General features: G+C 45.3%; 1 protein-coding gene across 2 annotated transcripts in view; it reads left to right on the top strand.

The window, feature by feature from the left end:
• EDAR (ectodysplasin A receptor) overlaps nucleotides 1–27,834 on the top strand; it is a gene marked incomplete at both ends in the record, with an annotated part of 65,562 nt that overhangs the window by 12,292 nt on the left and 25,436 nt on the right. The window contains 2 exons of one of the 2 annotated variants that reach the window (XM_084279181.1): nucleotides 26,071–26,139; nucleotides 26,981–27,103. In XM_084279181.1, coding sequence (XP_084135307.1) covers nucleotides 26,071–26,139; nucleotides 26,981–27,103 — 192 coding nt within the window. Of the gene's footprint in view, nucleotides 1–26,070; nucleotides 26,140–26,980; nucleotides 27,104–27,834 lie in introns of those variants that run through there. The other variant, XM_084279182.1, reaches the window with a different exon arrangement.

Genomic DNA, 27,834 nt, shown 5'->3' with positions numbered 1-27,834 from the left:
GTACTACAACTGCTAGATAAGAAATTGCACCTGTCTGGCAATGCAAAATGCTTTTTTCCAGACTGACCTACTGCAGTGACTTAATTTAATGTAAATTTTTTCCCAAACCTTCAACTGAGTGTTATCACGGAGCGGAACGTCACTGGGAATTTCAGAAAAACTTGACCTCTTCTTTTAGTCAAAATTTGCTTCTCTCTGTATCCACTTCTTGCATAAAGACACGTGACGTCTACACAAGTATATGTGCAGCTGAGGCAGGTCACAGATTTGTCTCTTGCAGTGGTATTAGGCTGGTGAGGATCAACATGCAATACTTCTTGTGAGGAGTAATCACATTCCAAAGTCTAGCAGAGCATTACACCTCCCACATGCCTTCATGCCCTTGACCCCAAACTTCCAGTACTTTACAGAAACCCTCTTTGTTTCCATTACATGGAATCTGGGAAAAGCAAATTTGAGTGTCTGGTGGCATTGATCTGTAGTAATGAAGTGTTTGTAAAAAACATAGTTTACTTTACCTTGCACTTGAAACTAGGGGGTGTAACTCAAGGGCTGTCTGAAGCAGTGTTGCTGAGAATGCTGAGCCTTGGAGAGCTTTCATTCCTGGTAATTGCCATCAGAAGTCAGAGAGGAACTGTCACACCTGGGATTCAATATCTTTCTAAACATAAATTTAGGCTGGATGGTAGTTCAGAGGAAATTGTACGGGGGATGAAGTCTGGCACATCTGAGGACTGTCTGTACTTTTGTCTCAGAGACTGAAGTGTGTCAAGATGAGGACTGGTCTCATCAGCCATGTCCACCACTGCAGAGCTCTCCAGGCCACTTTCAGAGGAGTTTGCATGGATTTCAGTAAAGGTTTTACATAGAAAGGGGCAGTCTTTTCAGCCAGTGATTTGTTCGCACACACACGCAAACCCTGCCAGCACTGTTTCTAAGCAACTGAAACCATTTATACATTCAATTCTGATGTGGAAAAGAGTTTTAGACAATAAAAATGGGAAAAGGCTTTGAAAAATACAAACGAATTCAAATGGAGGATTTGCTAAGTGAAACAGTTTATATGTTTATGGTACTTCACCTGAGAAAATTACTCACTTGAGAAAGTTGCTTATTTATTTTAAGGGATCCTAAAATATTTCCCAAAACCACTGGGAAATAACTTTTAACCAGGTCTTCTTCAGATGTGCTGTTTCACCCCACCTGAACTCAGTCTTCAGCTTGACCAGTACAGCTCCCTGGGAGTATCCCCTCCAGATGTGCCAGGGCAGCATTAGCTGTCCTGAAGACACAGACTGCCAGACCTGGAGCTGCACCAGCGAGCCATCCCCATCACAGTTGTACTGAGGAGATGTTACCCACCCAAAGGAAAGGAGTGCTTGGCTTAGTGGCTTCCCACCCTTCCTAAATGGAAAACTACTTTCTTTCTTCACCCCAAAGCTAAAAGAAAGGGAAAAGGCATCCCAAACCACACCGCCTTAGCTTTAGGGCTTCGAGTGTAGAATGTTTGCAATGTGAGACACAGTACAGACAAGAGCAGCAAGGTGTCCCAGCAGGTGTCCTTGCCAAAGAGCCCAGCAAGTTGTCCTGGGGAGGATTTCCAACCCCCTGTGCTGCCTGGGTTGTGCAGGAGGGTGAACAGCAGCGTGTTGCCTACCTGTGTGTTTGGGATACAGTGCTCAGGGGAAAATATGGGCTTCCTAAGGATTACTGCTCAATGCCACAATGTGTGGATAATTATAGGTCTTCCAGTGAAAGAAGCAGCCCCACAGAGATCTTAAGCTGCTAGAATTTAAGTAGGGATGTTATTTCTGGGATGTTATTCCCACAGGCCAAAGTACAATTACAGTGGCGTTTTATGTTTCCTCACCAAAAAAAAAAAAAAGGAAAAAGCTAAATGAGCAAAGCGTATGGTTTCACATTAATCCTCTTATCAAGGAGCCACTTAGACACAGTGTTTCACCTTCTGCTTCCTCCTCTTAATGCCACTGATACCTGGGAGAGTTTCTGGTTTCATTCTTTGCACAGCACAGGGTAAAGGCCCTGAGCAGGTACAGACTGGCAAGCTTGCTCATGCAAGCTTCGGTACCTTCTTTGCAATCACCAGAAAACCTGATCCTGTAGAACAAAGCAACCAACCCTGTGCTATCCAGTTCTCCTCCAAAATGGCCAGGGGAAAATAATATTATTCCATGTATGTGGAGGGGAACAAGTTCTTGACCTGAGTCAGAGGTCTGCTTTGCTCCTGATGGGAACCTAGAAGTATGGTGAGCTACACTTAGACACTTTAAGGCGAGATTCAGGTTCAGATTAGAGATCAGGAAAAATTTTTTACTAAAAGTGTTGTCAGGGCCTGGAAGAGTATGCCCAGGGAGGGTGTTGAGTCACCATCCCTGGAAGTGTTTAAAAGACGGGTAGATGAGGTACTTAGGGATATGGTTTAGCATAGGACAGGAATGGTTGGGCCTGATCTTAAAGGTCTTTTCCAACCTTGTGATTCTGTGATTCTGTGATCTTGCAATGCAACTCTTTGCATGCTTCCTAACAATGGCCAAGGAAGAAGTTTCCACAGCTTACCCATAATTTATCTCTCCCCAAAAGATCAACCATGTGAGGAAAAAATAGGGAAAAATGAGCTTTCAGATTTCCAAGTAGGTGAGAAGACATTTTGCCCTCTCTAAAGTATCGCTTCTTTGGGCAAAGTGACAGAAAGATGGATGAAGTTTGAAAGCCTGGAGTTGGCATGGAAATGGTCTTTTCTGCAGTACGCATACTTTTCTGACTCGAAAATAAAAATGGGCAGAGTATGACAGGGTTAGGAGCATTCACAAGCTGTGCCTTGGGAATAGGCAGCAGAAGAAAGGAAGAATTAATCCATCAGAATGGAGGACCATCCTTGTTTTTATTGGACGTGTTTACTGATGGATATTTTCAAGGTCAGCATACTCTTTAGAGGGTCCTATGAGTTTATGCAGGATGCCATGGAAGTGCAGAAGTCCAAAGTTTGTACCTGTCCAACACATCATGATGGGCTACTGAGGAGCAGTGTACAATTGGATGGTGTGTGGTCATTCAAATGGAGAGAAGGCAATGGAAAGGGCTGTATTTTCAGTCTTGTTCATATAGTTTCAATCCCAAAACATACAAAAGGCTTTTACAAGAGGATATAAAAATTGTTTGTAAGAGCAGGCTTGTTCATCCCACCCTGCTGCTGGCTTCATAATGCAGGGTAGAAAAAACAGCACTGTGCTCATAAATATTTTCCCTTTCCATTTGGAGTGTGTGAATGGAAGGATGATGTTTTAGGTGTTATGGGAATATAGCAGCCAGTGAAATGTAGTTACACAAATGGGCTCTGGGTTGTGCAACATGGAGATGGCTAGAGTATTCAATCTAGAAAGAGCAGTGGGACTTTTGTTGTATGGTCACTTTGCAGGCACCAAGGCAGTCCTTTGCGGTCCTGCAATCCCTAAACTCTAGCTTGATAACACCCCTTTCCCAAGCACCAAGGATTCTTCCATAACCACGGTTTGAATAAGATGCCTGTTTACGGATCTTAAATAGCGCTGTCAGCAGCTTGATACTTCAAAGATCTTGCTAGGTTGCTCGTTGGGTGCCAACACCCCGAAGGAAGGGTGCCCACATCACTTGGCACAGCAGCCGGTGTTTCTCTTGTCTCGCCTCCAGACATCAGCGCCAAGCCTGCCCCTTTGGTGAAGCCCAGGACCTCTCCTGACACCACTGCCTGCTGACCACACACCACACACACAACAGGCTTGGCAAGCACAGTTACTTGTCTCTGAGACAAGTACAACAGTCTGGGGAGTTGCTCCATCTTTAGCAGAGAAAATCTGTTCCCTGAGATGCATGTGGGAGCAAAGAAGAACGGATGTGAACACTTCCATTAGGAAGCCAGGCAGACTGTTGCAGAACTGCCCCAAACCCTAGTTCTCTAAATGCTTTTAAAAAGTGAAAGTGAGTGATTCACAAGCAAAAGAGGGATCTGGTCATAACCTAATATCCCAGGCCTAGGGTAAGCTGCGTATTGTTCTTAAAGCCTGTTGGCTTTCCAAAGATTTCAATTTGTGTGACAGGATGCTGGATATATTGCCCAAATGTTCTGTCAAATCTATCACGGTGACAAAGAAATACTGTGCTCTCCTCCTTCCCTCTGAAATTCCTTGAATACCTGGTGCCAGCAGTTCACCTGATAATGCAAAAAGGGATGAAAGCAGACAGCCTTGTCTAGAAGAAGTGACTTTTCAAATGGGCTCTGACAGGCTCCCTTCATCTTTCTGTAACGTGTCATTCTGATGCAAGCAGCAGACTACAAATAAGCCCTTTGGTACAGCAAAGGTTACAGCAGCCTTTGTATTTTCACTAATTGTGAACTATTATTGTTAGTGTGCTAGTGACTATTCCATTACTCAGAATATATAGAGCGTTGCATTTCAGGCTCCGAGCTAGGATTTGGCTATTTTTGAGAGAATTTGAAGGTTTCTGGTCAGGCTGCTACGTATGGGTTTATGTTAGGGTAGGTTTGCAGTGCTGGCGGTGGTATTGTTTGGTGGTACAGGGAAATTATACACCTACTTCCTTTGAGTGCAGTGAACACACACCGGTTTTATCTACATGATCCCCTTTTATTAATTCTGTCAACTGCCGCATTGAGAGCACTCTTTGTGTGTCATGGCTCGAATCCAGATGCTGTCAGGATCACTGAGAATTCCGCGGCAGACTTCAGTGGGGTTTCACCTGCACAGCTGTGCCTGATGCTCCTCCTCAGGCAGGGAGCAGCCTTGTTCCTCCCGAAATCCCAGGTTCTTCCTTTGAACCAGAGTTGTTCAGAAACCCCACGTCCTCCCGAGTGTCTCAGCCCCTCCTAGTCTAGGGACTAGGTCTCTCCCCACCGCAGGTCTGGAGGAAAGGACCTCAGTGACCACCCTCCTCCCACCAGACCGAAGTGGGTGTCACCACGCAGGGAACGTGGGACTATGCAGAGATGCAGCCATGTCCTTCAGTGCCTCTGAACAATCTCTGCCAGAGATGACAGGTTTTAGATCATTAATACAACAGGAAAAAAAATCCCCAGAGGACAGGGGAAAAAATGTCTGCCTAGAAAACAAGACAGGGCTGACAAGGTCTTTTTTCCTCTGGGCAGGCAAGCACCGTGTGAGGAGTGACCAGAAGTTCCTGCATGCACACCATGGAGTTAGCACAGCAGAAGACATATATCAGGCTGGCAACGCTGGCCTCAGCACAGAGGCTGATGTATGCCTTGTGCTTTGCCTCTCCTGGCTTAGACCCAACAAATAAAAAGGTAGCTTGAGGGCTGCTTTAACTTGTAGCCAACTTTAAGAGCTTCAGCTGAGGTGCAGGGACAGGGCGTAGGAATGGTTACCGGTTTTCTAAGTTATTTGAAGCCTCTATGGCAACTTGTCAGACCAATCCATCAGAAGATAACGCAAGTCTTCCCAGTTGCAAATGATCTCACCCTTCTGAGATGATAGGTCCAAGTCTTTACAAAAATAAGCATGTTTACATAAGAGAGCAAATGTTGCCCATATCTGCTGCTTCCAAACTGATCCACAGCAGTCAGTCTAGCACAGGAATTGTTCTTTTGTGCTGCAGCCCCTCGCTTGAAAGTATGCTCCTACTACACAGCATAGCCACCCAGTTCTGCTAGCCAGCTTTGCTGTGCGGGCCATGCCCCAGCCTCCATCACTGCAGCCATGCTTCAGGATAACCTCCCTTCCCCGCAAGATGGCTCGATGGATAACCTTCAGTAACGTGAGGCTGAGCCCAGGAGCAGGAGCAGCACTGTGCAATGGGATTGGCATGGTGTGTTTGAGCTACCTAAGAATATATATCTGAGGTCTCCCTATGCCTGATATAGGTTAGAAAAGTATTATTAGTCATTTCTGGCACAGTAGAGCAATGTCTAATATACCCACGGAGAGACATTATCTTTTCCCAGTGAGGGGAGACTCCTCTTTTCCAGCTGTAGCAGAGAGTCGGGGAGTTTTATATTCACCCATCTTGGGTACAGTTGCAGATAGAGGCCTTGCCAGCGTGCAGGACATTGAGCACAGGATGTCAGAGACAAATACACGAAGCATGAGAGAACAATTACATTTGCTGCCCTCAGACTGCTTTCTTAGCTGTGTGGTAATGTAACTCTTAGGCCATTCCAGGTTTTTTTGTGCTAGATGTTAAGTTAGATAAGTAAGAAAACTGAGAATCTCAAGCAGCCACGTTCAGAGGAAGCCTTGCAGGTTTAATGGGCTTTAACTTCATGAGTTTAGTTCATTCCGGTTCCTCTCCTAGGCTCCCCTCATGTTTACAAGCCTTCAGTGTTATTTTAGCTTCTCGCTCTTGTATTCATCATAATCTGTGAAAATCAGAGCTGACACGATGACAAAAGTTGTCACATTGAATACATTGTTTACTTGGCTCGAACAGTTATTTTTATAATCTCTCCAGAGAAAGTTTCTTATTCAACTTTGCCAGAGATACTCAACAAGTCTAACTAGAAACTTGGCATTTCCTCTTCCAAAAATTCTTCGAACGACATTTTCCAGCGGCGGGCTAATTGACAACATCTTGCTTCATGGAGGCACACATCCTTCTGCATTAGATTTTCTTGACACATTGGCACCTAGAGTTTGGGGATCAGCAGTTTGGCACAGCACCACACAGCCAGTAAGCTGCTCACCTAGGAGGCACATGGATCAATTTCCAAAATTCAGTGTAAAAGAAGGATAGAAATCTTGCCAACTCGTGACAAGAGTGATTCTTCACACCCAGATTGAGATTTCTCCATCCTTCTGCGCTGTATATTTTACATACTGAATCTCTCACCAATTTCATTTTCCCCAAGGCTTTCATATTGTTCTAAGGGAAACAACAGCTACGACTTTTTCCAAACCAGTGGAACGAAGCATCATGTTTGACAGGAAAGGCCTAAAATTTATGTTTTGCTTGCTTCATGTTTAGACTTGAATTTACCAAAACAACTTCTCCAAGAGGGGATAGACCCTTGTTATTTACATGCACTGAACACCTTAGTCACCTGTGGGATCCAGTACTGTCTGTGTCTGGGTTATTTCCGTACTGATACCTGCAGACATTTTAACCCAGAGGATGGGTAGACTGCTTTAAATTTTATTTGTGACCAAGAAGGAATACCACCCCCCCAGTGATATTTTTAGCTTAGAAATAATACCTCTCAGAAATTTGGGCTAGATAGATTTACTAGCACCATCAAATCCTTTATGATATATGACTTTGGCCTCCAGAAACCATTTTGCAAGACCTCAGCAGCAATCGCTATTGAATGCCTTCAGGGCTGCAAAACATTACTTCTAGGTATAGCCAACTGGTAAAAATCAGTGTGATTTGCAATCTACAGTGTAGTTAAGGTAGAAGGAAGTGGGGAGACATGGTAGTCCGGCAGCAGCAGCCATGACTTCAGAGTTGTCAATAGACCTTGCCTCAAAAAAAGGACCTGAGTTCTGCATCCCACAAATACGAGGTTCTGTGATTAAGAAAAAAATTTAAGGTGAGATCACCAGCACCATCAGACCCAGCTCTACAGCAGACAAAATAAATGGCTACAGAAGGCTAGTGTCTGGCTGTCCCACCAGTCACCAGGGAGCAAACAAAACTGGCTATAAAAGAAAAAGAAAAAAAACAACGAAGTAAAACTTTGTCATTCTACAAAGTCTCATCTACTCCATTTCCAACTTGTGTAACATTATAGTCTTTAAGGAGTAAGAAATGTGTTTCTGCTTCTGGCACTCTAGCCATTCAATTTCTCTTTCTCAGCTGTAAGATGATGCGTTTACTGCATGTAGTGCCTTGCTCCCTGCCTCTCCCAGTGCCTGGACACTGATCTGTGTGCAGGCAGCACTGCCAGCTCCCCCTGAGCCCACAAGTTACCCAGGAGTGCTGGAGCGTCTAGCGTTAGTGTGGTGGCCTGTTTGGGCTGTTTCTCTTGCTAAGCCACCCATGGCCTATCTGTGCCACTCTTCTCCCCTCCCCACTGCTATAAATGTCTGTCCTTTCATAGACCTGTCAGTAGGTGTGGAGGCATTCCTTTGCTGGACATAAGCTTTTTTCCAACTTGCCCTGCAGAAGCAACCACACATCCTTTTTTTAACACAAAATGTAACTAATTAAAATCTATCAAACTGATTTGGGAGGTAGATCGGAAGGTACCCTATTGACCAACCCTAAGCAGCACCTCAATGTCCTCCAGAAGGAGGTATTACTAAGCCTACATCAGTTTTGTGTGATCTGATCCAGCCAAGAATCAAGTTTCCTCTATTTCAGATTAACCCAGCAGACTAGAGCTGGCTTTGATGTACATGCTAGCTTTATATTGAGGAAAAAAACAATATGGCCCCATCCCAACACTTTGGATTGAGAATAGCTGATAGATCAGGCCCACAGTCTTCCCTTCTGCCCCACTCTATTTCTCCAAAAGCATTCAGCTGCTAATTGAATGTTGCTCATGTGGTGCTCTAAGTAGAGGTACCAAATGTAGCAATTGCGAAATTCACTCTATGAATGCCTTGGCTTTCTGTTTGTGGTGGTCACATGGTGTTAACCAAGGGAAAATGGTAGGCTTTGTATGAAATTTAAGGTTCCCATGTTTCTCGTTAAGTTTTTAGTCTTTAAAGTACAGAGGAGTTGGCTCTGCAGGAGCAGTCACTGCTTTGTACAAAACAAAGCTTCAGAGAAGTTCACTGTCTTCATGCAGAAGACATCCTTCAATCTTCTATGCACAAAAAAAAAATACACACACACTAAGCCACTGCAGATGTACTCCAAAGAAACAAGATAGGATCTTCACTGTAGCATCTCCTAGGCTCTACACATTACATACTGCTCTTTGGTTTTCTGCTTCAGGACGAGAGTTAACTACACAAGTAGTGAGTCCTGTTTTTCTGCAGGCCACTAAAGGTGTTAAGAATCTAATTTTAACATGTTTGATCAAAGAGCAATTGAATACCTGCAATGTATATTTGCCAAGGTCTATAGTTTTGTGTTGTTTTATTAAAACACGTGTTATCTATTAAGGAATCCTCCAGTAGTTTGCACTCAGGGTTGACCATCAAGTGACACACAAGATACTCAGCGAGTTAGTGGACAAAGGGGAGCAATTTCTTGTTCTGTTCAAAGCAGAATTGTTCTTGCCAGCCCTCACAACTGGATTATCTCCTGACCACATAAGTAGGTTTGACAGCAATACATTCAAACAGAGACATTAGAATTTGAGGATGAAAGCAGACTTTTGTAGTGGAAATATTGCAGAGGTATTCTGCCAGAAAAATCTTTTTCAACAACTCGAGCATCCAACTCAAAATACCAGTTCATGATGCTGGAGTTGTTGCATTCATCCAGCATCACGGTGAAAAGATTTGAGCTGGCATAGCTCAGCAGGCTGCAGGAGATAGTTGACAGTTCTCTGAGGGTGCAAATCGCTGTTGTTCTCCAGATGAAAACACTCTTACCATGGCAGTCTCAACATCGCCTTCACCAACCTGGGAAAGCAAGGAGCATGGAGAATGGGAATCTGGTATGAATGGCATCGCTGGAAAACCAAAAAATTTGGTAGAATGAAAAACCCTGGGAAGTTGCTAGGCACAAAAGGAATGTATGTGTTGGTGCACAAACAGCAACACTGCAAAACTGCTCTATGTCTTATGAATGCAAGGTATTTTTTCACATCTTGTTAGAGATGCCAACATAGATTGTAGTGAAAGAGGGACAAGAGCAAGTCAAAAACTTACCAGCTTCAAACACACAGTAGTTTAAAAGATGAGATGTTATGGTCTCTCATAGATTCCTAGTGACTGTAGGTTCTTTATTCTCTCCACAATCTCATCTGGGGGCTTATAAACTCTTCCACGAAATGCTCTATCCAGGATGGCTGATGCCTGTATAAAAGTATTCTGTTCAGTTTTAGACATCCACTTAAAGAAAGAAAGTTGGAGAAACTCCAGATAGAAGCACCAACAGCCAGTGCTCCAGAAACCGTGGCTTAATGGTATGAGACTGGGTGAGCTAAGACTTTTGTATAAAATATGACCAAGCCAAGACATGAGGTCAGACTGAAATACACAGGAGACGGCTGCAGAGCAGAAGGAAACAATCTGTTCTTCACATCCTTGGTGGGTAGAACAAACAGCAGCAGCTTCAAGTCAGTGAAGGGACATGTAGATTAGACATTAAGAGAAGCTGCCTAGTACCCAAAGCAACATAACACAGGAATAAATAGATGAGGGAAAATTGCTTAATATCTGTCACTGGAGGTTCTCAAGACCCGGTTGGATAAACTTTCATTAAGGTGACAAAATGATTTTGTCTTAGTGTGAAACAGAAGGGTAGAATAGTTAGAGAACTTCTTGATGTCCCACCTGGTCCTTTTTTTCTTTCTTTTTCTTTTTCCCCCCTCCCCATGGTTGAATTACTTGATAACTTCTAAGTATATAACAAGCATAGATCTCAGGATTGCCCTTTGTTCCCTGACAGGATGGATTTGATTATTCTGATAGCCTGAATTGTCAAAGGTCTTTATAGTTCTCTGTAAAATCTAACGGCTTTATAGTTTCCTGCTTTTGGTACTCGGTGTGTCACGGAGGTACATCGACTTTTAAAGAAAATACATCTGAATCCTGCTTTAATTAGGCTAATTTAATGTATCTCTGAGATTGCTTCATTACAACCTTTATTCTCTTAATGTTAACTCAGCATCAAAATTACTCCTTCAAAAAACAGGGAGATGAAGCATAGGAAAAGCATCCATTCTGGCCTTGCAAAAGGAATTTTTATGTTAAAATACTTGGCCACAAATGTCACACATAGAGACAAACTCGAAAGCTGTCAGATGCGATAGAAATGAAATACAGGGAGAATTCATTTTCTACCATGTTTAGTAAAAAACTTCATGAAAGCCACAAGATGGAGATGCAATATCCAAACCAGTAAGCATCTATGATCCAAGTTTTCTGATAAAAGCCCATGTGAACTGAAGAAGTGTTTGCAGCAGCATCTGAATTGCAGGCAGGCTTGATCCAAAGCCTTCAGTGTCTCATTGCTGCAATTACAAGTTCTTAAGTGCTAAGAAATGGAAAAAATAATACTTGACTTTACAGCTGTAAGCTACTCCTCTTTTCTTATAATCCTGATAAACATGAATTATCCATTAATTACCAAAAATTATTTTTAATCTTCCTAGAATTATCTTAGTTAGTTTTAGCCAGCTCTGCCTTCTGCCCTGTACTTCTCTTTTGCCCACAAGCTGCGTGGAGTGACATGACTCCAAACAGACACATAGCGTTTCTCCTCTGTCAGGGACCAACTGCACTGCTTCCCAACAGCCCAACTCCCCTGTTCAGAACCTGATATATATCCCACTCCACCCCTCGCCCTCCTCTGGCCATACTGTATTTTATCAGTGGTGAGGGACCTAGTAAGGCCATTTCTCTGAGTGCTGCCTCAGACACCTCCTCCTGCTTCAGAAGTCTTTTCCTTATAAAGTCCAGATGTGCTCCACCAAACTGTGGCAAGGTAAATGTCTTCTTGGCTGCAAGACTGTTGGACAAAGCTATCCATGACATGTCCAGCCCTGCAAAAAAAACCCCACCAAAACCCCAAAACACCAAACCAAACAAAACAAAACAGAACCAAACACACAAAGTACAGTGAGAACCTCCTCCTCCTCCACAAACTCCAAACTGCAGGTACTGATGACTAAGCATGAACTTCCAGCAAGTTCTGCTTCTTCCTCGCCTAAAGGGATCCTAAATAGCTCTAACACTTCTGCCCAGCTGTGGTCCGAAACCTGTTCAAATGTACCCAAACAGGGACAAGAGCATCAGTCCTGGCACAGGTATCAAATATGCACTTCATGTTTCTGTACAGCCCGAAACAAGATACAGAAAAGCACCTGCCTTCTCTCAGAGAGTACAGCTCTGCAACTGCAAAAACACCATGAGTGCTCTGGGGAAGCAAGTCAAGGCTCCAGTGAGAGAGGATTTAGTCTCGTGTGGGGAATGGGCTGCAGACAGCGCTCTCCCTGAGCACAAGACCCAGGCAGTTACAGTCTGTCTGCCAGCACAGATTGCTCTTGGCTAAGCAGGTCCTCCCTGTGTCCTGCCCAGGGCTTTGCTTGGAAAGGTACAACCTTCCAAGCTTCTCTGCTGTGGTGTGATTCCCATGTTTCACCAATGGTAGCTGCTCAGTGTATGTCTGTATCCCTCAGCTACCCACCTCCTGAGTTCAGGACAGAAAACCTGCATGTCTCCCTTCAGGTTGGTGTGTAACCAAGGTTTTGTCCTACCAACTAATTCTTTGCACTAACTCTTGTCACCGTCCCAAGGCACTTGACACAACACTGCAGAGCTTTGCCAGAAGCTCGAGCAATGTTCTTGATGCTGCCACAGTGCAGACATCCCTGCTCTCTGTCAAGTTGCCTTCTCCCATGCCTTCAAGGAGGAGCTTGAAGGCTCATCACAAGGATGGTTTAAGGGTCATCCTCTTCCCCATCCTACTGCTTAGCACAGGATGGCTCCTCCCATCTGCTTCCTGAAGTCTTGGCTATTCCCTCATGTTGTGATTGCTTCCAACCATGGAGACCCCATGGAATTCTGGAATTATGTAACCCTGACTCCATGTCCTCATTCCAGCCAGGACAGAGTTAATTCCCCCAGGAAGCCAGCACAGGTGAGCCCAGGCTGTTTTCCACACCACGTTCAGGGATGTGGTGTGGAAAGGGCACTTTTTGTGCAGCTCCAGGGCAGCTGAAGTGTGTTGCAGTGCTCTGTGTTATCACCTCATTGGGTCAGTAAAGTGCTCAGTGTTATCACAGTGTGTGTGAATTCTGCCAGGGGCTCCATTGTGACCCTTTAGAGGTGAGGTGCTTGTCCTTATCCCAACCCACTAGGGCTCTGTTTCTCATCCATTCTAAGGGTGAGTGAGGTGTGCTCAGCCACTGCCTGAGGCTGAACCATGACACCCCACCAGGCAACTCTACTTACAACTTGCTTTGGAGCAACCAGCAGGTGTGACTCCACCAAAGGGCATCCACAGCCTGCGCTCACCTCTGCTGCCTTCAAATTAGGTCATGTTCCCCACTCCTGTCCCTACCCTGAGTGTCCTTTCTCCAGCCCAGTGCTCCCAATCCAGATGTTAGCCTTCCATGCCTCCTCCAGCTCTGTCCTGAGACTTCTGGCCTGATTCCTGCTTCCACCCAGCTTCATCACCCCTCCTTGGCTGCCCTCCGGTCTTCATTTCTCTTCTAACCAGAGAACAGGGAGCCCCGTCCCACCCAAACCTGGTATATAGGTGTGGTAGCACCTTGTGGGGTTTAATGCTTAGGTGGTGCTCACGGTAATTAAGGGGCCAAATGGATTCCTCCCACAGCTGCCCTAGGAGAGTAGGGATGTTCATACATTGCCCCTGCAATCCTGCACACGGAGTTCTGACACCACACGGCTCCTGTTTTCATGTCATTCCAAGCAGCCTTTGATGGATACAGGTCTGCAGCGTGCAGACAGGACCTTTGCCATGTTGAAATGCCTTCAAGCAGCAACCACCCATGTTGGCAGGCTATTAAGTTTCTATAGAATTTTGACAAGACTCCAGATGAACATCAAACCATCCCAAATCTCCCAAGGGGCTAAGAATTTAAAAAAATAAAAAAAGGAAGAAGAAAAAAAAAGCCCAACAACAACAAAAAACCCCTTCACATGTCATTATTCCCTGCAGCTTTGTAGCTAATTTAGAATCTGTTGATCCTGGTGCCAATAAACAGTTTATCTTTAAACTTGAAAACTATTCCCAGGTTAGCATTGCTCATTTAGCAAGCAATCTAGCAGCCCCGTGTTGGAGAGGGGTACTTGCCACATGCATCCATCTGTGCGTGTTTGTTCCATTAGCAGGACCAGGCGTGGAAGGGAGCTGTGTGTCTGTGGGAGGGAGCTGTGTGTCTGTCTGTGCTGTGCCCAGGAGGAGAGGGGTGCGTGTGGAGGGCTTGGCCGTGCTCACGCACTGCCCTCCAGTGGAGCCGGGCTCTGGATTAGGAGCCGGAGCTCTGCCGCCAACCCTCGCTGGGGTGGGCAGTGCTTAAAGGGAACGCTCATGGCACATACATTAAATCATTGATAGGGCAGTGTTAAAGCTCTTCAGAGGTGTTTTGTGGAGATGGTAGATTGCACCCAACTGTAATTTTGCAGTGTAAACAAACGCTGTCACAGAATCACAGAACTTTAGGAGGTGGAAGGGACCTTGAAAGACCATCTAGTCCAACCCCTCTACCAGAGCAGGGTCAGCTAGACTAATGTCGTGGTTTCACCCGGCTGAGGGCCGAGATCCACGCAGCTGCCTGCTCCTTAAAGGAAAAGAGCAGGTTAAAGGGAAGGGGAGGGGGGGGGTGAGAAGTAAGGGAAGGGAAAAGAAAGAGGAAGGGGCAAATAACCCCAAGATCAAGAAATTAAGAGGCCCGTGGGTTGGGATAAGGATAGTTTACTAAGATAACAGAAAGATACAATGTAACAATACTAACAGGACTTCAAAGCAAAAATATATGAAGCTGTTGATACACAATGCAGTTTCTCACCAAACCCACAACTCAGGCCGTGCCACCCAGAGCTGTCCCAGAACCCGACCGTCCCCCAAGAACCGCGCGTCCCGGAGACGCCCTCGGCCTTCCTCCCGTCAGCCCCTGATATCCTGGGCAGGACGTAACTGGCGTGGAATACTCTCTTTGGTCAGTTGGGTCACCTGTCCTGGCTTCGCCCCTCCTTTCTCATGAAGAGCTGAGAAAGTCCTTGACTGTCTGACAGCAACTAGAAACATCAGGGTGTTATCAGCACTACTCCCATCTTACTCTCAAACACAGCATTCATCTGCTGCTACAAATGAAATTAACTCCATCCTGACCAAAACCAGGACAACTAAATCACACAGGAACATGTCCAGGTGGGGTCTGAATGTCTCCAGAGAAGGAGACTCCACAGTCTCTCTGGGCAGCCTGTCCCAGTGCTCTGTCACCCTCACAGTGAAAAAGTTTCTCCTTATATTCACGTGGAACTTCCTATGCTCCAGCTTACACCCATGGCCCCTTGTCCTATTGCTGGCCATCACTGAGAAGAGCCTGGCTCCATCCTTCTGACTCTCACCCTTTACATATTTATAAACATTAATAAGGTCACCCCTCAGTCTCCTCCAGGCTAAACAGGCCCAGCTCCCTCAGCCTCTCCTCATAAGGAAGGTGTTCCACTCCCTCAATCATCTTGGTGGCCCTGCACTGGACTCTTTCAAGGAGTTTTTCTTGAACTGAGGGGACCATAATTGGACCCCGTATTCCAGGTGTGGTCTCACCAGGGCAGAGTGGAGGAGGAGAAGGACCTCTCTTTCTCAGCAAGCACTGCAGTCAGAGAAAGCAAGGTGGTCTTCAGCTGCTTCTGGATGACCCTTCACATCTCAGAGCTGCTGAGGGGACCTGAAGGAGGTTCTCCTTTTTAAAGAATAGCCAAACCCAAAATTTCTCAAGGCTGATATGTTACACATAACTGTTAAAGCAGCTGGAAGGAGCTGTCTTCATTCACTGTAACACCCCTCATCATCCAGTGGGAAAATGTGTCACCTTCTGGTTTGTACCAGAAAATACTACTTTATTTGAGCATATTAACTGTTTCTGAAGATAACTTTAAATCACACTCCTTTTCCCACTGCATTTCATTCTCTCACTGGTTTATTGACTTCCAGCCTTCTTAGGACTGTTGCTACTTCCTACAGGTCCCTTTCCTATCCTCATTTCATTTTTCCTACAGCAACACAGAATATTGTAAAAGCTGAGGTTCTGTTCACAGTTACAGTCACTATTTTGGCTCGTCCATCGACCCTTTCATCAAACAGCAGGTCTAGCTGAATATAAATTTAAAAAATTCACACAACTAAGTGCCTAGATGGTAGACATCAAGACCATGATGTTCACCATTGCTTTGATTCTCTTCTCAAGGTGTTATCCTTGTCATTTTTCCTTGAGTGCTCTGCCACATTTCCTTCACATCACCTCTGTGTCAGGACAAAGGCAATGCCTTTGAAACCACATCTCTGCATTTTCCTGCACTTGTGTCACTGGAATGGGATGAGGCAATAAATGCTCATGCACATAACGAAAGTATCTTTTTCTGCTCATAGCACAGTCAGGTTTTAGCACCACAAAAGGCACCAGGATTGGTTCAATGGCCAGTTGATGGAGATGGAAAGAATTACAAAGCCAATGTGAAATGCAGTATGTTTGAAGAGAACACATAAGCTAGGCTTAGAAGCACTCAAGGCAGAAACAGGCAGCAGGCTGCCCCAGGGGACTGTCACAAACACCCTCACAGTGCACATAGGAAAAGCAGTGTCTCACATAGCACAAGCCTGAGGAGTACAGCTTCCTTTCCATATATATACTTTCCAGACACCCTATAGGCTTGCCTTCCAGGGCATTAGTTTGCCATGTAGAATGCCTGCCCTCCCCCCGCCCCCCACCCTTGGCCTGTGCCTTCTGGGGTGCTTGCTGTTGGGTCAGTGGGTGTCAAAGCCTGATCCTCACACATTGCAGGGTGGCCAGCAGTGTGTGCAATGGTTTCCAGTCACCCAGTTCCCGGGCCTCAGGATGAGATGTCAGCAAGACCTGCCCTGGGGCGGCCATCCTGGCAGGATACTTGCTCAGCTACCTGCAGAGAGCAGCCCCTGGATAGCACTGGTCCCTCCTCTCAAGACGGGTGCTAGCAACCTGCTCCCTCTCCTACTCAGCCTCTGCAAGCTCCTCTTCCTCATCTAACACATCTCACAGCTGGAGAGGATTTGGGCTGGTTGGACCCACAGTCATTCACCCTTCTCATACCCTGCCTTACTACTTGCCTTGTGTTTTCAGCAGCACTGTGGGGCTTGAGGGGTGGGGTGAGTTGGTTTTTGTACCCTAATCCTGCAAATATTCTCCCTTCCCCATTTACGCTTGGGGTCAATAGCCCCAGTTGTTTTGTTAGTGGGTTTTGCACAAGAAATGCACCTATGTCTTCTGTAAAATCATAGAATAGAGTTGTTCCACCAGTTAGCTGTGCAATACAATATGACCTTGGTAGGTAATACCAGGCACCTAAGATGTACTTGACAGGAAGCTTTAATTCTAAATAGGGCAGGTACCATGAGCTGTCTGGACTTCAGTAAAGCACTTGACACTGGTAGACATATGGAACATGGGCTAAGACAAACAGGTAAAACATGAGAAAGCAGAGACGTATAGAAGGGTCAGGTCAGAATAGCAGCTACTCAACTGGAGAGTCCTGACTGGTGTCTCCAAACGAGCCTTATTAAAAGTGTCCTGGACTGCAAGTTGCAAACAGAATTAGCTGAGCATGCCTAGCTGAGAAGGCAGCATCTGTGCTGAAAAGGATGGGATGCAATCACAAGATGACTACTTCATGGGAAGGAGATCAAATGGTTACTCAAGCCTAGATCCTGTGTGGCACTGCAGGGCGGGGGGGGTCTCAAAGTTCTTGTGCTATGCACAATCATGGTGATGGTGGTAGAATTGCATATAGAGGAAAGTGGTATCTTTTATTAGACCTAGACTAGCCAGAAGACCTAGAGAAAACAAACCATCTCAGGCATGGTTCCTTCAGCAGGCCAAGAAAGCAGCAGCAAAAGCCATGCTAACTGCAAGGTAGAAGTAAATCCCTTGGATCAATCTTGCTATGCTAATCAATCCCACCACATGAGAGAAAAAGGTGGTTAACACCTGTGCAGTGTGGGAGGCGTTACCTGGGAGCACAGGGACAGGCTGTGAGCTCCTGCAGAGTAGGAATATGAGGGGGGGGGGGAGGGAAAAAAAAAAAGGTCATTAGCACCTGTGTTATATTTTTAAATACATTATTACAGTTCTGGTATTTTGTAATTAACCGAAGTTAATTGCAAGCTCTTGGCTTGCACATTTCCAGCCCAGAGGATAACCAGTTTTTAAAACTACCTTGTTCCCTTGAAAGGCTCAGCTTGACATAGCCTGCTAATGGGTTTATCAGATAAGGTACCACTAGGCTTAACGTGCTCCTTAATTAGGAATGTAAACACCTTCATTAAAAAAAGTAAAAATGAAGGCCTCACAGAAATTATGAAGAGATTTTATGATTAGGGACTCAAAAGAGAAAGTATTCCAACTGAGGAAGCCATTTCTTCCTCCTGCCCTAGGAGCAGGGGGCAACCTACTTTCTATTTGTAACCCTACGCAGCACATAAGGCACTGCCATTTCCCTCCACTGGGACACTGACATTTGGGGTGTCCAGGCTGAACAGAGATGTGAGGGACAGTCAGCCTCTCCGAGGGCGTGTGGGTATGAATAGATGTGTCTGCATACACACACGTGCCTGCAAACACGTGATTTCTACAGGCACGTACACAAGAGTGGGCTGCTACCTCAGCTGCTGCCAGCCAAGGTGGTGGCTGCTCCTCCTCTCACCTGTGCGCATGGTGGTTGGCACAAACAGCAGCCCCAGCAGGTTGTAGCTCGCAACTACCCACAGATATGGGGGGTTCGGTTGCTCGGGCATGTTCCTCCGCCTGGATTTGGACGGCGAGTTGCATTTTGGCCTCTATGCCCCATCCCCTTGCTTTCCCCCCCACCCCCCGCCCAAGGGGGGACCCCTGACTGCGAGATGGGTGGGTGGGTGGATGGGGCACATGGGGGGGCTGCTACCATGTGCCACCCTGCATCCCCCCTAGTTGAGGCACAGAGCCCCATGCCATGCCCCCCAGCTGCCTGTCCCCTCAGGCAGCCCCCGGCACGGCGCCCGCCCACTGTGTGGCCCCAGTTCCCAGCAGAATGCTTCCCCTCCCCGTGCTCCCTCTCCCTGCTCTTCCCAACAATGGTGGCCCAGGCAGCTTGGGATGTAGTTTTGAATTTAAATGCGGCCAGCCTTTAGTTTACAAAAATAATAAACCCCCTTCAAACAAAGTTATGTAAAAAGTAGAATAATAAAAAAACCTAATGTTTTTTGGCAGCGTGTGTATCCCTTTGTCTGCAAGACAGAGGCCTGTTGACAAACAAGAGGCTTTTCTGGATCTCTTAAATCAAGTCCCAAAGTATAAATGGCCACCACCTAGTAGTGACTTCATTACATTTGCCAAACACAGTGAAACTGCGGCCCTGTTGCTTATTGCACTTGTAGAAGGAATAAAAGTTCATGACCAGGACCCTCCCAATGACATCCTCCCCATGCAGTGAGCTGCTCAGGGGAGGTTTACCATCCGAAGGTACCACCACGCTCTGCTGCAGCCCCCTCCCACAGAACCCCAGCTGCTTTTCACTGTTCCTGCAAGATGGAGTCATTCAGATGTTTTCATGTAAACCGTGGAAAAAACAGAACTGTGTGTTGACCTCACTCATAACTTGGTGGCTTTTAGCTAAGAAATGGAAATGTGCTGCAGAACTAAGAGCAGAGATTAGTTATTGATGGTCACGGTGGGATTTCCACTCTAGTTGCAGTTTCTGCAAATTCTGTTGATGGTCACTGTAGGATTTCACCTCAGCTTCTTCCCGTAAAGTATTTCTAAATGTCTCCACCTCTGTCCTGGCTGTCAACCATTATTGTATTAAGAAGATGCCTGTCTCTGCACAGTGCTAAAAATCACCCACTTCCCAAATATTGTGAGATTGGAGGGTCCCTGGCAGCTCGCAAGGTCAGACCTGAGAAACGGAAGCAAAGCGTGAGCTCAAATCTTGATTGATCTTTGTAACACAAGGCAAGACTCAGACTGTTCTTATTATGGTATCTGCTATCTAGAAAGTGTAAAGCCCAATAAAAAGGAAAAGTTGTTAGAAAAACATCCCTGTTGCTTCAGTGGTTGCATTTTCCTAATAAGCTTTTAATTTTCTGCTCTGAATGGAAAGTAATACTTGTCTTAGGAACTGAGGAGAGCTGCTGAATCTAAAATGAGTTCCTTCATACCAGCAATTTTACCTGTCTCCTGGAAGCAAGATGTTGAAACCCCATTTCCTCTCCCTCAGATAAGGCAGGTGGGGAAGCATCTTAGGAAGCAGAGATGGAGAAAGCACAGAGCCAATGCAGCACCAGGACAACCTGGTTAGAAGGTGAACGAATATGCTGTTGCTCGTTCATTCTTGCTGTGGAATTGTTAGGGAGTCTAACGTGCTCATCTGCAATTTTTCATGGTGATGTAAGATTCATCTTGCAATTACTTCCATGGAAAACTCGGGTGCCTTCCAGCAGCTGCGAGCTGGCAGCAAGGCGAGCTCACCTGGGCAGCGGAGCAGGAGCTTTCTGGGTGGGAGGAGATGGAGTGCAGCCCTGAGCACCCACTGCCACCAGTGCCGGCATCTCTTACAAGCCCAGACCCTCCTAAAACAAACAAGCAAGCAAGCAAACCAGAAGGAAAAATGTGTCAATTGTTGTGGCAGGTATTAGATGTGCCTGAAAAACAGCAAGAAAACCTCTGTGTAAATTGCTTTGGAAAAAATTTATTTTCAGAGGTGGAAAGCAGTCCTCTCCCACTGAGGAAAATCTTTATGGTAACCAGTCAAAAAAGTCAAGAGGTTTATGATTTATTTGTGTGTGTGTGTCAGGACAAATCCCAGATATTTTTTTTTTATTATAAAAAACAAAAGAGATTATATGACTTAGCCTAAGGGTCAAGGGAAGCTTTTGACTGGGGGATATACAAGTTCTTGCTCACATATTTGCCCCAGTGAGTATTTTCTTGTTTGCATGAAGCAGCACTAACAGAAGAGCTACCGCAGCAGCCATGAGTGTCTTTTCCCTACCCATCACTTCCCCACCAAAATAGCATCCTTTCTAGCAGGAATGTCACTGAAGCAGATGTGTTGTGGTGACAGGTCTCAGGATCAATGAATTACAATTTGCCTGCCCAAAAAGCCATCCCCTGCTCACTCCCTGTTCACCTTCCTGAGCATCTTATCTTCCTAGGCACAGGGAGGAGGGTTTGCCTGAGAGCCAGGGCTGGAGAGGGAGACCACCTTGCTCGTCCTGCAGCTCTGGTTTGGTGGGGTTGGGTTTTGGAGGGGTGCTGACCAACATCAGCCTGGAGGAGGATGAATTGAGGCCATGATGGTAGTGAGGGGGCTGGAGAGGAACAGCTGGCTCAGCACCAGCCACCTGTGGGTGCCCTGGGGCTGGGCAGTGAGACCCCAGATTAGTGGCCCCATTTCTGCAGGAACATATGCCAGATGCACCAAGATTGTTGGAAAGAGCCTTTCCTTCTTACTTGCTTTTTTCGTGCACTCAAGCCTCCCCCACCCTCAAAAACCCTTTCAGAAAGCTGATGGCCTCTCTACACAAGAGCCAACACGTGTCTTCATGTAAGGTGAGAAAGCAGGTTGGAATACAGACTTCCAGATGTAGTTTCCAGATAAGCCAGCCTGTGAGAGACAGACAACTCTTCATTAGACTTGATTGCCCCCACGCAGTGGCCCCGTTAACAAATCAAAGAATCTTCTTTGTCCCCTCTTGTCACTGTGGCTCCCACAGCAAAAAAAATCTTGTTTCTGTGCCCAAGCACTGAATTTTTTTCTGACGGAGTTGCTGGTTTGCAGAGGAAATTAAAGTTTTGTGTGTAGCTTGAGCTGTTCCTGTTTCCTTTTGATGTTTCAGGTAAAATAAAGCATGGAGTTGTATCGTTTTAGCACTTTTACATCTCTCTCTGAGGTAATTCTTAAGGCGTATTTGCAAGGTCAAAGCTGTAAAGACCAGCTATGGGAAACTATAAAGTTTATGCTGTCTTACTGTTCGTGCTGTAATATTACTCTGTGAAATATTTTTTCACAATACAAGCTGTAACCAAGGCTGCAGAATAGTTTTCTTCATCATCTCTGTGTTGCCATTTGCTTATAGTTCCCTATTGTCTCCCCGAACTTGCGCTGCCATCATTGCCATAAAGTGATGGGCTCAGGGAATCCTCTTTCCTCCCGAAAGGAAAACTCAGATCGCATCTGTTTGCACAAGGCCAGAGCCAGACTGAACTCTGCTGCTTGAACCCTGGAACCTGTGAGGCCTTTGCAGTGAGGATTATACGCTTAGTGCAGCTAAAGAGGATTTAGCAGCAGTGGGAGCATACAGAGATTATCTACTGAGCTCATGCAAAAAACTGTGGCAATCTGTGGAAAAGGCGGGTTGCGAGGTTCATCTCATAAACCCCAGAAACTCAGGGCAAGCTTTGGGGTTTTTTTAGTGGCACCTGTGAAGTACACACAGCCTGCCCACATTCCTTCATACGAAAACCGCTGTCTCGCATGCTGCTGCCCATTGCTGTTGCTGTTAGTAGTGCAGACCTTGGGCGTGGAGTTGTGATCGATACCAATTTTCCAGCTAGTCAGGAATTACACAGCCACAGATCTGCTAACCAAACAGCTGTTTAGAAGGCCCTAGAAGAAAAGTGCTTGCAGAAATGTCAAAGTGGTGAAGATGTCTGGCACAACAGTTGTGCTTTTCCCTCTCAGAAAGTCAGGTTTTCTGTCCTTAAAGTACATATGCATTAGCAATGAAACTAAAGACACCAAAAATTACTCCTCTCTTCATTAAGAAACATGTGTTTCTATATCCCAATCCTTGTATTTACTTGCCTCTTTTTTTCAAGCCTTCTTTAAAAAAACCCCAAGAAGTCTATGACTGGAAATTATCTTTTGCACAGTGTTAATACCAAAGCCACAGAATTAACCAATAAGATCATTTACAGAAAGCTGTGAGCTTTTGTTTAGACCACCAGCCAGGGGAACTTCATTGTTTGCACGTTCCCTCTGTTTACTCCATTTACTGATGGATACTGTGTCACGGCAGCGCTACCTTATGATCTAAGAAAATTATCGAATTCAAAGGCTGACTGCTGCAAATGATGCTTTTTCTCCTTTGGAAAGCATGAACTAAGCATTTTCTGCCTGGGGATGGATTTATTTACTTACTTATTTATATCTTCCAGCTCTTGGTAAGAAGTCACCAAGACCATATAGAAGGACCGTTCATGTGGGAGGAGAAATATTTGAGTAATAGGGTCCCAGGCGTCTCTTTTCCTATTCCCCCAGGCCAAATTGTGCCTCACAGTCTATAGGAGAGACAAGGAGTCTCTAGCTTTTCTTGCTGTGGTTGCCACTGGGAAAATAGTCTTCCTTTTCCTGTCAGCTTACATGTATATTCTTAGCAGCTATTAATGAATATGACCCAAAGGGCAAATATGGCTGTAATTAGCAACCCCCTCTAGTCATGATGAGACTTGCTGCATGTTGCACACCTGATCCATAGACACGGGTCTGTGTTTCACACCTCCTCTCCAGAGACACCCCATGTGACCTACACAAAATCACGAGTCAGGATCTGTGGAGGGCTCAGCGGACAAGCTGCCCCAGATCCCAGATTGCTTAGGAGTGACCTCGTGGTCCCAGCAAAAATACACCTCCAGCTCCTTCCTACTCACCGTTGCCTGCCATCCCGCAGGAGAAGGTCATTTGCTTTAGTCAAAGCACAGCAGAATGTGGAGGCAAGGTACAGCGCCTGTTAATTCGTTAAGAACTAATCGATTCCCATGATTAGGCTCTTTTTCCAGCTCTTGGCTGCAGGCTCACCCTCCAAGCTTTGTGTGTCTTCACAGATGTAAAACTTTTGACATTTTTTCACTTTAGATCCTAGCACTAGAAGATGCCTTATTGTGAGGATGGGATTAATGCATGACAGATAATGCAGTGAGGCTACAAATTAACATAGTTGAAAATTAGCAGCCTGGCATATCTTTGTAGACACCGCCAGGTATCATCCCAGTGGATGAGCTACCTATGGCCCTACAGCCAGAGGACTCCTGCATCTGCCTTCCCCCACTCCTGTGTTATAAAGTAAGCATTTTGGGGCTTAACATCAAAGGAGGAAAAAAAATCCCAAATCAAACTCAATAGAAAATAAAACTGCTGGTTTGTGGCAGCTTAGTTGAATAGGGGGGTGAATAATTGCACTCAACTTTTTGGTATTCCAATTTGAGGAGAAAGTCTCCCCAGGAGCTCTAATCTGGCCATATTCAGTACTTTGAACTGGGAACTGGCTTTTTCCAGTTAAAAAAGTATTTCCCATATGTTTGACATATTGCTTCATATAAGGATGGAATGCAGGGAGGGGGAAACTATGTTTACATACAAAACGTAACCTCACATGCATATTTATATTGAAAGACAGAAAAATATTTTATGTTTGTGTGTATAACTTGACACTTTCAACATTTTATGTAAATAAATACCAAATGGATGGAGAAGATTGTATTATACATTAATGGGCTATACTTCTTCATTTCCATTTTTCAAATCTGGCTATGATTGCATATAAGTACCTCAAACAGCAAACATCTGGGTGGCTTGAAAGAAACTGAAGCATGTTTGCACTGTAAGATAGATTTTTACTGTAAAGTTATAGATTCGAGCTTTACTGGACAAATTTTTGGTCCTGAGTAGCCTCAGACCCAATTTATAATAAATATAATTGTTTTACACCATTAGTGAGGACACAGCCTTAATAATGTTCACATTAAAGGTCTAACAAGCTCCTTTATAATTAAGATTCAGTTTAAGAGACATATGCGTTAAGAGTATATATCCTTGGAACTTTTCCAAGTAACTGCACTGTCATAGCCAAAGCCATTGTCCAACTCAAATGTTTGACAGTTTATACAATTGCACTACTATTTTTCATCTCTTACCTCCAGAATTAGGACAATTTATCTCCGATTCCCTTTTGTTTCTAGGTTTCAAAGTGCAATTTCCTGCAGAAACGAATATACTCATAATTCAGGTTGTCCACCCACCCACCCAGTTGCCTGTCTCAGCTAGCCCAATTGCTGGAAGGAACGTATAAAGCGAGTTTAGCTTGATGCTGGAGTGATATCATCTTGGCTTAATCTACTTAGTGTTTAAAAATGTAAATGTTAATGGCTATCTCGAATACTAGAGCGCTGCTCTCATGTAGGTTGTGTGCTCAAACGTGGCACAAAGCAGTAATTGTACTCTTCTGGGAGACTAAAAGCCTTACAGTGCCTGAGACCTGGAAAATTAAAACTGTAGTTTACATCTTCTAGGGCCAAAGTGTTGCAACTGTATTTCAAACATTTGCAACCTGAAGCTGTAAAATCCCTAGGGCATATTATGTGCTGTAACAATGCCATTAAATATGTTGTATCATGCTAACGAAACAATTTGTGCCTCCTTTTCCTGTCTCTTTTTTCCCCTTAGAAAGAAATCCAGTATATGAATATGTAACATTAGCTCTTATTCAAAGTTATTCATTTGAAGAAAGGAAATAAATTAGCACGTGTGTTTATAACAGAAATTGCAGCCTTTATTTTCCCCAACCATTGTAATGGCACTAAACATATAAAGTTTGGCTTCTTCCTGGAGTTTAACTTCTTAAATCTGCAGTTGGCTTATCAAGACTGAAAAGCAGCTGGCGCTTCTAACCGAAGGCAGCTCTCAACTTCCTCGGTGGGCCCTCAGCGTGCCGGCTGCCCACGCATCTTGCTGCTGGTTTGCTCCCTGGCACTGCTTTTGGCTGCTCAATCTAGATCCTTCCTAGACAAATCTGATCTAGTGGGGTCAAGCACTAAGCAGTGCAGACACAAGCCAGGATACTGATCCCCAGTCTTCTTCCATTCAGCAGTCCTGATGTAGCCCTCCGTTCCTCCGTGGGAGGATTTCTCAGCAAGCCAAGAAAGTCTGGGGCTCTGACCTGGTTCTTCACCTTTGACAGATTTTTATAAGGGCTGCAAGACTGGGCTCCCTGATACTATTGGTCTTCTCAAAGAGAGGAAAAAGACGTGCAGTTAAGGGCGTGTAGTGTGTGTGAGTGTGTGAGTGCACGTGCACATCTCCCACTCTGTTTAGACCTCCAGGCACCCGCACAGATACCCATGTAACCTTTGTTCTGCTTGTGAGCCCTTCTGTTCTTATTTTGGCAACACACACACAAATATTTACTCATCTTCATAAACAACCACTGATTCTATCTTTTCAGGTAAAATATCAAGAGAGCATGGCTCGCCTGGGCGAACGTAAATGGACTCACGTGTTCCCTTTTCTGGTGGTAGGTATTGACGTGCAGATATGTCTGTACAGTGTACAGAGATAACTGGGTTCTTCTGGGGTCCTGGAAAACGTCTGTGAGTCATCATGGCACAGCCACAGATGACTTAGGGACTGAACTCCGATGCAGTGATTGGTTTCCATTCAATAAAACACCTCAGTATGCGCTGCCTAGACTGAGGCTGCTAGGGAGGAGGGGGAAAGGAAAAGGACCCCAGATGGAGCAGAGGGAAGGCACTGGAAGAGCTGATTAACCTGGGTGTCACATGAACATGGAAGAGCTGATTAACCATGTGTCTCATGGTTGAGGCCCGAGGCAGCTCATTATCTCAGGTTGTTATAATTGTCCCTCGCAGTCATATTTATGAAGGCTCGTTAGAGCTGGGAGGAGTAAGGATGCAAACTCAGGCATTTGCTGCGTGGGAGAGCAGGAGGATTAATAGGTCAGGAATCACAGCCTTCAGTCTTCAGTGACAACAAGATGAACATCAGTGCTCCCAGAAACTCTTAGCAGACCAGGCTGCTGAAAACTATGCTGTTACTTGCTGGGGGCTTTATGCTTTTTAAAGGCATTCCACCTGTTCCTCTCTAACAGTTATCCTCTCAAAATAAAGTGTAAAAAATAAAAGGAGTCCAATGTTGACTCCATTACTGGATGACAGATAAATTTCTTCGGTGGTGGCATCACATGGAATGGAGGTGGTGCCATCACTCTGCTTCTGAGCATGAGGGGTGTTTGGTGCTGCAATGCCAGCCAGAGCAGCTAGGCACGGGGATGGGGCGAGGCTTGTGGGATGAAGGCGGTGGAAGTGACGGTGCTCTGGGGTGCTCTCTGGTGACAGGTCTCCCTGGTGTACACTGCCAGTGCCGAATACTCCAACTGCGGCGAGAACGAATACTACAACCAGACCACCGGCATGTGCCACGACTGCCCCAAGTGCGAGCCCGGCGAAGAGCCTTACATGGTAATTTCAGCTTCTTCCGCTGGTAGGGGGACACATGTCGAGCGCCAGATGCAAAGAACAAAAGCTTTGCCACATGGTGGTAATACACGGATAAGAGAGGAAAAGGGCAAGGACAGAGATGCTTAAGCAGGAGTGCTCACACCTGCGAGTGCGTGGCAGCGGCGAGGCACCACACACACGTGCTCTGGTACACCAGGTCCCAGCAGCAGCCTGTTAGAAGTGATATTGTAAAAAACTGTAAGGTAAACATTTCTCCCACAGCCTCTGCCAGTGCATTCTCATCTCAATAGTTACTTAAAATCTGCCATTTTGGCGTGGCGTGGTAAATCAGTTAGCCTGGCGTGCTCTCTGGCCCCCCACACAGAGAATTTAATTTTGCTCTCCCGCTAAGATATTCTGGCATTAGAGGAACTTGGATGCTTCTGCAGCATTTTAAATTGCAGTTCCTAAGTAACCATTTGATTTACAGTAGATAATTGTTGCTTGTTAAAAAATAAATTACTGAAATCCTGTTTGGTTTTAATGGGATAAACATCCTATTGCAAGAATTTCACACAGTTGGTAGTTCAGACCAAGTACTTTTGAATAATAACCAGTTTGGTTTAGTTTTATTTAATGTTCAGCTGGGATACGTGAGTTCAGAGGTTAGAAAACCTCATCCAAACACTGCCTTTTGTGATGTTGCTTCTGGCCTCTCCAAGCATGAAAGCAAGACCTCTGATATCCCTGCT

This window comes from Gallinula chloropus, assembly GCF_964237585.1.
Source record: "Gallinula chloropus genome assembly, chromosome: 1".
NCBI lineage: Eukaryota > Metazoa > Chordata > Aves > Gruiformes > Rallidae > Gallinula > Gallinula chloropus.
Note: the sequence above shows the minus strand (reverse complement) of the source record. Positions and strands in the feature narration are given on the sequence as shown.